The sequence below is a fragment of the Calonectris borealis genome, chromosome 11 (genome assembly GCF_964195595.1).
Source record: "Calonectris borealis chromosome 11, bCalBor7.hap1.2, whole genome shotgun sequence".
Classification (NCBI taxonomy): Eukaryota; Metazoa; Chordata; class Aves; order Procellariiformes; family Procellariidae; genus Calonectris; species Calonectris borealis.
In genome coordinates, this window is record NC_134322.1 from 326,026 (window position 1) to 336,852 (window position 10,827).

Consider the following 10,827-nt stretch of genomic DNA (forward strand, 5'->3'; position numbering starts at 1 on the left):
TTCTCCAGGTACAGTAGATCATACAACGCTTAGCACATGGTTCTCTGTCTACAGCAGCTATGCAGTACAAGAATTTCTTCCCCAGCTACATCAGTATCTTAAACCACATCTACCTTCTGTACGCTGCTGCTGGCCATCAGGTGCTGTGTCTCCCAGAACAGACATCAAGGCACCTTGGGGTCGGGGCGGGGAGTATGTGTGTGACATTGAGTGGTCTGTGCAGGACCCCTGCAGCTGGCTCAGACTTAAGACAATAGTGCAAGGAACAGGGGAACACAACAGGTCCTACTTCTGACTGCTAATGGCTACCTTCTGTAAAACCAAACTGCCTCCCTAATGGACAGGGTACTGTCCTGCGTCAGGCAAGGGGGCGCCAGGGGAAGCTTTCCTGATCCTCGCTTTGCTCCCTTGTCTGTGACTTCAGACCTGGCAGCTGGGCACTAAGCATGAGTTAAGTTCTTCAGTGGGTTTGGCCCAGAGCCTCTGTCTTGGTAAGCATCAGTGCCGGTGCCCGGACCAGCAGGGGTGAAGTAAGCACAGGCTTGGTTGAAGCAGTGAAGCTTTCTGGCAAGAGGGACAAAGGATGTGAGAAAGGGTGTTGTGCTGGGGAGTGCTGGTGGCTGCCCAGGTAGCCTGTACTGTGTGCTGCAATTAAACTGAGGCTAATGAGGCTTCAGCTGAGGAGAAACGAACATCTGAGGAAGGATGCACTGGTGGCAGCAGGACATTCCTGACCCTTACCCTTAATCTAATGCACCCTCAGGGATCTGCTTCCTCCAACACTTCCTCCACCACAAGTCCTGATAAGCAAGAAAAAATGAATTGCAGCAGCGGTTTGCCTAGGAGCTCCCACTTCCTTCAAATTGTAGAATCAGGCTTTTGATGTGAGACAGCTTCTGGTGGAGGTATTCACAGCGATTCTTCTCCTGCTGGTAGCTAGGATAAGTCTGAAGGGAGGGAAAAAAAAAATATGGATCACCATATATATATATATATATATACACACCAGCTCTGAGAGGGAACCCAGTCCCTGCCCTGCATCCAGCCTCACCTTCTTGAAGTGGCTGTACTCATGCAAAATGGTAGTTTCAAGTGCCTGAAACCCAAAAGAAGTGGGTGAGCAGAATTGGAGCATGGCTGCATCGTGCCATCATGCCCCGGGTCTCCCACTTGCCTTGCGTTCCTCCGTTCCTTGTTTCAATGTCTTCATTTTGGCTCCCAGTTGAATGAATTTCCGGCTCACGTTACCAATGCGAGTGTGCAGATAGCGGTACTCCGTGTAGTCTGCACTAAACGCTGCCTCGTAAGCCCTGCACTGCTCCGCTGAGCAGATGGTACCATATTTCCTGCCGCAACCAGGAGAAGCTTGTTTTCCCTGGGCCTGCAAGACCTCAGCAGCAGAGCAGGGCCCTTGGTGGGGTGGGGGGGTGGGGGGCTGGCAGTGCTGTGTCTTCTTGCCAAGGCCCTTGGCATGAGGGGCAGCGAGCATGCAGGGCTGTGACTTGGCTGTGCCTGGCTTGCAGCCCTTTCTGCTGCTGCCATTGGAGGTGAGGCAGGTAGCTTGTCTCAGCCCGCCCAATGCTGTGGGGCTGGGCCAAATTACAGTAAGCAACAGGGAGCCCCGTAGCAGCGAGTGCCAAGCTCTCTTACCGCAAGTAATCCGGGGTCTCTGCTAAGGAGGAGCTGCGAGCCTGGGACCTGGCATCTGGCAAGGAGCAGAAGGGTTAAAGCTCTTCTGGAGCACCTCTCCTCTGCTTTGGCCAGAACCTGTCCCGCCCCTGGGCTCACTGGAAGGCCCCTTCCCCAAAGCCAAGCTTGCAGTCGCACAGGTCTGGTGGGCATAGAGCCCCTGAGGGGAGCTCACAGAGCCCACGAGGAGATCCCAGGGGCCCTTCAGGGAGCCCTGGGGGACAGCGGTGTGCAGGGCGCGGGGTCTGCCCTGCTCGGCCACGCAGCTGCAGCAGAGATGAGGCTGGGCAGTTCACCCAGGCTTGCACCATCCCCATGTTTGCCTTGGCCTCTGTGCCAAAGCCTCTCTGCTTGCCAGGAGTCCTGTTTTGGGCCACCCACCTCCTCCCAGGGCACCCCGGGGTCTGGCCAGCTTGGTCTGGCCCAGCTTCTGCTGCATGAGCTGGCAGGGCCGTGCACCCCGGGGCTGTGTCCCTGGCCCCCCTCTCCAGGCAGCCCCTCACCTCTTGGGGCAGAGAGGTGCTGCTCTGGGCGAGGGGCACTCTCCTCCCAGTCATCACCTGCCTCCTCCTTGCTCTCTGGCTCCCCAGCATGGCTGCTGGGGGGCAGAGGCCCAGCTTGCTGCTGGCCCCATACTCCCAGGTGCTGTGTGCTGAGCATCTGCGGGCAGCTCCGGTGCCACTCTCGCAAGCCAGGACTGGACACTGGGACCTGGGACCTCTTGCTGGCTCTTGGATCTGAGAAATCCAGCAGCGCCAGGCGCTTCTGAAAGACAAACTCGCTCTGCCACAGGCCTGTCCTGGACCCCCGTGCCGGAACCTGGCGCTGCAGGGTCCCCTGCCAGCTTCAGCCCACACAGCCCAGGGCCGCTGCATCCCTTGATTCGTGTCAGCATTCAGGCGTGCCCTGTCCTTTTGGCTGTGCTGGGGGGCTCACAGCAGGGCCAACCCCCTCCCACTGCTGCACTGTGCCCAGGGGTGGCCAGGACACAAGGCAGGGGCAGAATCCAGAGCCCCAGAGCAGTTGGGCTGGGGGGCTAGAGGGGCTTTCTGGGTTCCACACACACACATACAGGGGCTTTCTGCTGCCAGAGCCCATGAGCACTTACTACCCCCAGAAGGTTTCTGCTGGTGGCCTGAGGGGAGCCACGCTCCGGAGGCTGCTGCAGAGGCACCAGGAAGGACGGGGCTGAGGGTCTGCAGTCCTGGCTCCTGGGGCATGAGAGACAATGGAGACCGGAGACTGAGGCTGGGGAAAGTGTCTCCAAACACTGAGTGCCCAGGCAGCAGAGGGGTGGGTCCAGTCTTGCCTAAAGGGAGACAAGTACCCAGGAGTGAATGCAGCATGCCCATGGCTGGACCCCAGCAGTGATCAAGCACCCCCAGACCCCGCTGCTCTCACTGCTGCTTGCCCCAGGGCCTCTGCTCTACCTGCACTGCATCAGGGCAGCCTGCTGCTGCTCCTGGGTCATGTTCTCTGGCCAGTCCTCCTGCACCCGGCCCGCCAGGGTCCCCTTCACGTGGTAGCAGCAGGCAGCAGGATCCAGCTCCGTGACCTGGGGGGAGCACGGCAGGGTGGGCATGCTGCAGCGCTCCCGCACCCGAGCAGGTGCTGCAGCCGGCACCCTCACCTCCTCCAGTGCTGCCAGCAGCCGTGTCCTGCTGGGCCTGCCCACCGGCATCCCCTCCAGCTGCTGCAGGAGCTCATGCTTGCGATGGGGCTGCAGGGCCCGGGGCTGAACCAGGCTTTGAACAGAAGCCCTGGGGCTGGCTGTTGTAGGGACATGGACACGGCAGGCAGAGCCCTTCCCCAGCAGGCTGGTCACGCTGACCTTCTCGGGAGCCGTGACGCCTTTGCCTGCGAACACATCAGGACAGAATGGGGTCAGCCCCTGGGGAGAATCACACCAGGTTCTGCTTTCCTCCCGCACCGGTCCCAGCACATAGCCCCCCAAGCCCCTGCACCCCCAGCTCGCCATAGCTGCCCTCCCCCAGCTGACAGGACAGGGACACTGTACAGCTCTCCCAGTGCCACGGGTGCCTCCTGCTCATTGGTGCAGCCTGAGACCCCCAGATGGATGAAGCTGCTGCCTGGCCACGGCAAGCAGCAGCCACCACATCCCAGGGCCAGCTGGTCCCAGAGGAGGCAGCACTGTTGTTCCAGGGGAACCACAGGGCCCCCACAGCCATCAAACCCCAGCCCGGCAGGGAGTGCTGAGTGCCACCCATGGCATCCCACTAACCGTAGCCAAGCACAGCCAGATCAGGCTCAACAACTGCTCTGCTGCAGGACTCCTTCGCCAGGGACACATGCTCCCGCAGCGGTGGGCAGGTGCTCTCCCAGGCACAGACTGTGATTTTCTCCTGGATGCTGCCCAGGCTGTCCAGGCAGCTCTGACCCAGCCTGGCAGAAGAAAACACCTCCCGCCAGCCGAGCCCAGCCCGCTCCCCCTGGCCCCATGCAATGCCCAGAGAAGGCCCTGCAAGGTGGGCACCCCGAGCGCACAAGGGAGGAGGGAGTCTGTCCCCAGCTGTCTCCAAAGGCCCTGTCTCCAAGGCTGCTGCGGCACTCTGGATGCCCCTACGGGGACCTGGTGCTCAGGATGCTGTGAGCTCGGGGAGGGCGTTGAGGACTTTTAGACTCCGAAAGCACCAGGGCCATCGGGGACCGCGAGGAGAACAGGAGTGAACCCGACCGGTGAGAGCTGGCACCCCGGGGCAGCGCTCCCACCCGTCCGTGCCCGCGGCCCCGCCAGCAGGAGCAGGGCTGGGGCTCGCCCCGAGGCCGTGCCACCTGCACAGCCCTGAGCGCAGAGGGACCGGAGGGCCGGCGACCGGGACCGCGGGGTCCGGCAGGCTCACCGGGGCACGGCTAGCCGCGCGCACTCGAAGCTGCCCTGTGGCTCGTCCCGGTTGCAGCGGGAGCGGTAGAAGGCGAAGCACCGCGGGGGGGTTCCGGGGCCTCCCGGCACCGTCAGGCACTGCCGGCGGGACGGGCCGTCAGCGGCGCGGCCGGCCCGAGCCTCCCCGACCCCCCGGGCGCGGCGGATCCACCCCGCGGCGCCGCCCGCCGCCCCCACCGGCGGGAGCACCGGCGCCAGTGGCCCGGCCCGGGGGGACCCGGCCCGTCCCTCCGATCTCCCCGGTCCCCCGCTCCACTCACCCCCGGCACCCCCGGTCCCCCCACGCCGTGGCCGCCCTGGGTTCCCTGGTCTCCACCACGCCCCGACCGCCCTGGGTTCCCCGGTCCCCCTCGGTCCTCCCGCCTCTTCGTCTTCCCTGGGTTCCCCGGCCACCCCAGTTGCCCCGTCCCCCCACTCACCCCCTGGCTGCCCTGGAAGGCGATCACGGGCCTCGCCGTCCCCTGCAACAACGGCGGGCGCTGATGAGTCCCGCCTGCGCCCGGTTCCCCCAACCCGGCCCGGCCCGGTCCCACCTGCCGCCGCCCACAGCCGCGCAGCGCCCGCGCCGCCGCCGCCGAGAGCCGCACGTGCAGGAGGCTGAGCCGGGGGCCCGGCCCGCAGCCGCGGTACCGGAGCCGCCCGCGCAACTCCGCCCGCGGCCGCGGCATGGCCCAGAGTGCGGGACCGCGGCGGGCGGGCGGGGCGGGGCGGGGCGGGGCGGGGCGGGCGGGCCCAGGGGGCAGCGGCGGGGCGGGGCGGCGGGAGCCCCGCGGCGGGGCTCGCCCTGAGCCGGCTATTTTTGCCGGCCCGGGCTAATCCCCTGAGCGGCTTCCTGGTATTAGGTAACGGCGCGGCGGGATGCGCTCGGCGGCGGCCCCGGCCCGGGCGGCCCCGGGCAGTCGCGGCGCGGCGGGGCCGGCGGCGACGCGCCCGGCGCGGGCTGGGGGCCGCGGGCGCCCGCCGCCGAGCCCCGAGGGGGCCCGGACCGAGGCTGGCTGGTAGCGGCGGGCGGCGAGGCGGGCCGGGGGCGGACATGCCGGGACCCTCGCCCGGCGGCTCCCCGGAGAGGGAAGCGGGGGCCGGAGGGCGGCCGGGGGGGCCCGGCCGGGGCAGGCGGGTGCGGTTCCGCCTGCCTCACACCGCCATCGCGCTGCCGTCGGTGCGCGAGGAGGAGCGGCTCTTCTACCGGCGGCTGGAGGCACTGGCGGCCCCGGGCCCCGGCGGCTTCGGGCCGCTCTTCGCGGCAGACGGCTGGAGCGACTTGACGGGTGAGCACCCGCGGGCGGTCCCGGGGAGAGCCGGGCCGGGGGTGCCGGGCCCCGGGGGTCCCGGGGCGGTTCTCAGGGCCGCCCCCGCCCGCAGAGGACCGGCTGCTGCGGAAGCGCGTGGTGCGGGACGGGCAGGGTGGGCCGCGGCCGCGGCCGGGCCAGGAGGTGTCAGTGAAGGTGCTGGGCGCCCTGGAAGACGGCGGGCTGGTGGAGCGGGACCCGCGGCTCACCTTCGTGCCGGGCCACGGCGACGTCGTGCAGGTCAGTCCCGGCCGGGGCGCGGTGCGGGCTGAGCGCCGCCCGGTGCCGCTCCCGGCCAGCCCCGCCGTGTCCGCGTCCGCAGGCCCTGGAGCTGGGCGTCCCCACCATGCAGCCCGGGGAGGTCTCCTTCTTCCTCGCCGCCTTCCCCTATGGCTACGGCCGCCCGGGCAGGTAGGGCGGGCGGGCAGGGGCAGGGGGACCGGGGCGGGAGGAGCCAGGAGGGCAGGAGCCGGGAGTGCAGGGGGACCGGGGCGAGCAGCAGCCGGGGGTGCAGGGGGACCGGGGTGGGCAGGGGGACCGGGGCGGCAGGAGCCGGGCAGGGGCCGGGCAGAGGGACCGGGGCGGCAGGAGCCGGGCAGGGGCCGGGCAGGGCCGGAGGGGCAGGGGCACCGGGCCGGGCAGGGGCAGGGGGGCCGGGGCAGGCAGGAGCCGGGCAGGGGCGGGGGCAGCCGGCGCTGTGCCCGCAGGGAGCCCGACGTGCCGCCCGAGGCGCCGCTGTTGTTCGAGGTGACGCTGCTGGAGGTGCGGGACGGCCCCGATCCGCAGCGGCTGCCGCCCGCCGCCCGCCTGCGCCTGGGCGCGCAGCGCAGGGAGCGGGGCAACTTCCACTTCGCGCGGGGCGACTTCGCGGCGGCGCTGCGCTCCTACCGCCTGGCCCTGCGCGCCCTCGACGGCTCCGCCGCCGGTGAGACCGGGCGGGGAGGAGGGCCGGGGCTGCGGGGCTCCGGGGCCGGGGCGCTGAGGCTGCGCTCGCCCCGCAGTCCCGCCTGGGCCGCAGGAGGAAGAGGAGCTGCGGGAGCAGCGCGTCAAGTGCCTCAACAACTGCGCGGCTGCCGAGCTGAAGCTGCAGCGGGCGGACGAGGCACTGGCGGCCTGCGAGGCGGCGCTGAGCATCAGCCCGGACAACGGCCGGGCGCTGCTCCGGCGGGGGCAGGTGAGCCGCGCGCCCCGCGCCGCCCCCGGGCCCGGCCGCCCGCTACCGCCCGCTCCTCTCCCCGCAGCTGCTGGCGCAGCAGGGCCGGGACGCGGAGGCCGCGCTCGTCCTGAGGAGAGCCCTGGAGCTGGACCCGGCCAACAAGGTCCGGCCGGACGGGGCGGCCGCGGCGCGGGGGTGCGGGGGCGCTGGGGCGGGCTGGAGTCCCGCAGGAGCCCGGCACCGGGAGCGCTGGGGCAGGCGGGGGTCCCGCCGGAGCCCGGCACGCCGCAGCTGCCCCGCCGCCCGCAGGTGATCCACGCCGAGCTCTCGCAACTGGTGAAGCGCCGGAGCCCCCCGGCCCCCGTCGCCCCCCAGGAGCCCCGCCACGGCCCGATGCCGCCGCCGAGCCCCGGGTGCGTAGACGCGCCGGCGGACCGGGCCGCCAGGGACGGGCCAGTCTCGGGCCCACTTGTCTCCGGCGGCGCGCGTGGCGCTCACGGCCGTCTCTCCCCGCAGAGCCCCGGCACCGCCCGCGGCGGAGGGAGCGGCCTGAACGGCCCCGCGGCGCCCCGGAGCCCTCCCGCAGGAGCCGCCCCGCCGGGCATGGAGGAGGCTGCGCGGCCGCCGGTGGCCCGGCCCGGCCCGGAGACCGCAGCGGCTCCGCGCGTCGGACCGCGGAGAGGGGAAGGCCCCCGCGCTGCGCCCGCCCCGCCCTCCCGCGCCGCCCCGCCCCCCTCCTCCCCTCTCGCCCCTCCCGCACTGTCCCGCCCCCCGCAGCGCATCGCTCCCGCACCGCCTCCCCGCGCATGCCCCCCCCGTACCGTTCCCGCGGTCACGCCCCCTGGCGCGTCATAACGGGGCGTGGCCCCCGCCCTGCACCGCCCCCTGCGCGTGGGCGCGGCTCCGCGGCTCTGGCGCCTGCGCTGCAGCTTCCGACTTTTTCGCCCCCGCCGGCAGAATGGCAGCCGTAGCCCGCGGCCAATCAGGCGGGGCCTAGCAGGAGCGGTGCGCCAATAGGAGGGCGGCGAGGGCGGGCTCAGCGCGGCGATTGGCCGTGCCTCGCCCTTAAAGAGCGGAGCGGGGCGGGGCGCGGGGGGGGCACTGCGGGACGTGGCGGCGGAGCGGAGGGCGGGAGGGAGCAGCGCCATGACCCGTGAGTGCGGGCCGGGGCCGGGGCCGGGGCCGGGGCCCGCCCTGCGGGCCGGGGCCGGCCTGGGGGGCGGAGGGGGGCGGTGCCGTGACCCGTCAGCGCGGGGCCGGGGCGCGGGCTGGGCCGCGGGGCCGGGGGTCGGGGCCGGGGCCGGGCCCCGGGCCGGGCAGTTCTGAGGCGGCCGCGCCGTCGCAGGCGGGAACCAGCGCGAACTGGCGCGACAGAAGAACCTGAAGAAGCAGAGCGACTCGGGCAAGGGCAAGCGGCGGGACGACGGGCTCTCGGCCGCCGCCCGCAAGCAGAGGTGAGCGCCGGGCCGGCCCCGCCGACCCCACCCCCCACCCCGCCCCGATTCCCGGTCCCGTCCCGGTGGTGGTGCCGATACCGCGGCCAGCCCGGCGTCGCGCTCTCCCGCAGGGACTCGGAGATCATGCAGCAGAAGCAGAAGAAGGCCGACGAGAAGAAGGAAGGCGCCAAGTAGCCCGGGGCCGGGCCGCCGCCGCCCCGGGGCCGGGCCGCCCGCCGGCAGGATGCCCAGCGCAGCCCCGGGGCCGGGCCGCCCCGCCGGGGACCCCGGCAGCGCCCTGCGCCCGCCTCGGGTCCGTCTCCTATTAAAGTAGCTTGTGGAGCCCTGCAGCCCCTGTCTTCTCCCTCCGTGCGCCCGGGCGGGGGGGGGCTGGGGACGAGGGGGGCACCGCTGCCGTGCCCCTCGGCCGGGCGGGAGCGTTCGTGGCCGTGTTCCGTGCTGAAGAGGAGGGATAGACCAAGCACGGCTGTTGCAGTGTGGAGCAGCTGCATCTTTGTGGTGAGGAACAAAGGTGGGGCCTGGCCTGTGAGGGCTCCGTGGACATCACCTGGGGGTCAGAGCAGCCAGTGGGACCCCGAGTGCGGGCGTGAAGGGAGCCTCGGGGGTGAGGTGCAGGCAGAGGGAGGTGAGGGGTAGATGCCCTGGGGAGGACGGGATTGCTGGAAGCCCAGAGGAATGAAACCAGGAAAGGGTTGTGCTGGAGAAGGATGGGTTGTAGTGAGGGCGGGAAAGAGGGTCGGGGCTGGTCGTAAGGAGGCGATGCAGGTCTGGGGCTGGGGACATGGCGGCTGGGCCTGCGCACGGACTGAGCTGCTCCGCAGCACCTCTGTGGGCACAGTCGGAGTGGAGGATTGTCCATGGAGAGGATGTGAAGCTGCAGCCGGCCCGTCTCCTGCGCTAGGTCCAGCAGCAGCGTGGAGCTGCCCTCAGAGGGGTGCTGAGGTCCAGACCAGTGCTGCGGCCTTTGCTCTGTCCCACTGTCCTCTTCACTTCCCTGCAGGGCCAGAAGCAGCGGTATCAGCTGGTCCCCCCGCCTTGGCAGGATGGAGCCCGGCACCTGCTGCAGGCCCTGTGCAGCCCAGAGCTGGGTGCTGCGGCAGGCAGGGCTCCTCACCGAGCGAGGTGCAGCACAGCCTCCACCACGTTGGTGCCGTCCTTGGCGCTGGTCTCGCAGAACAGGGAGCTGTGGGCCTGGGGGGAGCAGTGGGTGTCAGTGGGGTCCCTGCCGCCCCGGGGGCCCGGAGGCACACCTGCTCACCATGGCCAGCTGCTGCCCGTGGGCTGTGCGGACCCCCTCTGCCTCTGGCAGGCCAGGCCGCAGGTCCATTTTATTCCCCACCAGCATGAGTGGCAGCGGCCCCTCGGTGGCCTGTGGGAGGGAAGGGTGGCTCAGGGCTCCATGGAGCTGGCAGCCTCCAGCGGCTGCTGTGGCCCCTGCCTCCTCTGGGAGCTGTGGAGCTCTGCTGCACACAGCGGCTGCCTCCCGTCATGCCTGTGCCGTGCCTGGGAGCAGAGTGTGGTTCCAGACTTGACACAAACACCAGCAAAAGAGAAAAGTTGGGGGGAAGCACTCCTGCTGCTCCCAGGGGCTGGCTCTGTGCCTTGATTAGCAAGCAGCCCAGCTCACTCCTGTCTTGTTCCTGCTCCCCCAGGACTGTCAGGGGCATGGCACAGCCCAGCCATCCCCGAGGAAGCCCCAAGGCTCCTGCCCCTCTCCGTGGGGGGGAGGCTGGGTCCTGTTGGACCCTTCCCTTACCTTGATGTCCTCAATCCACTGACGGACGCTGAGAAAGCTGCTTGGGGAACTGATGTCGTAAAGGAGCAGCACGCCGTGGGCTTTGCGGAAGTAGGACTGGGCAATGCTCCGGTACCTGGGACCAGGGGTGTCATTGCTGCAGGGTCAGGCCAGGCCTGCTGCCCCAGGGCTGCCCTGCTGCTGGTGTGGTGACTGCCAGCCCGTGGGGCTGCTGCCGGAGCAGGACCCGGCTGGCCTGGTATGGCAGCAGGAGCCCCAGCCCCTGTGCTCTCACCTTTCCTGCCCAGCTGTGTCCCAGATCTGTAACGTGGTTTGTTCTCCATCTACCAGCAGCTGCTTTATCTGGAAGTCCACCCCTGCTGGGAGGGACAGTCAGGTGCTGCTCCTGTGCCTCTGCCCCGGCCCGGGTACCTGGGGTGCTTGGCAGGGGTGGTTTGTACCGAGGGTGCTAGAGATGTCTCCTCTGAACTCATTCATGCAGAGGCGCAGCAGGAAGCTGGACTTCCCCGTGCCCCAGTCCCCCGCCAGCACCAGCCGGTATGTGGGGCAGGGAGGTGTGGGTTCCTCTCTCCTCTCGC

The 10,827-nt window shown here is 69.8% G+C and overlaps 3 protein-coding genes across 3 annotated transcripts; 2 read left to right on the plus strand and 1 right to left on the minus strand.

Moving 5' to 3' along the window:
- Nucleotides 1-752: 752 nt before the first annotated feature.
- On the minus strand, nt 753-3,370 carry ELL3 (elongation factor for RNA polymerase II 3). The gene is made up of 6 exons (XM_075159548.1): nt 3,120-3,370; nt 2,798-2,900; nt 2,193-2,454; nt 1,651-1,705; nt 1,052-1,346; nt 753-947 (listed from the first exon to the last, which is right to left on the minus strand). The coding sequence occupies exons 1-5, from the start codon at nt 3,368-3,370 to the stop codon at nt 1,151-1,153; spliced, it is 867 nt and encodes a 288-aa protein (XP_075015649.1). The 3' UTR covers nt 753-947; nt 1,052-1,150.
- Nucleotides 3,371-5,624: 2,254 nt separating this feature from the next.
- Nucleotides 5,625-8,033, plus strand: LOC142086491 (peptidyl-prolyl cis-trans isomerase FKBP8-like). The gene is given in 8 exon segments (XM_075159549.1): nt 5,625-5,897; nt 5,899-6,120; nt 6,203-6,291; nt 6,588-6,805; nt 6,882-7,054; nt 7,122-7,199; nt 7,346-7,449; nt 7,994-8,033. Coding segments are annotated over 8 exon segments (1,197 nt in total).
- Nucleotides 8,034-8,102: 69 nt separating this feature from the next.
- Nucleotides 8,103-8,822, plus strand: SERF2 (small EDRK-rich factor 2). Its single transcript, XM_075159591.1, has 3 exons — nt 8,103-8,189; nt 8,382-8,490; nt 8,604-8,822. The coding sequence occupies exons 1-3, from the start codon at nt 8,183-8,185 to the stop codon at nt 8,665-8,667; spliced, it is 180 nt and encodes a 59-aa protein (XP_075015692.1). The 5' UTR covers nt 8,103-8,182; the 3' UTR covers nt 8,668-8,822.
- The last annotated feature ends 2,005 nt before the right edge of the window (nt 8,823-10,827 follow it).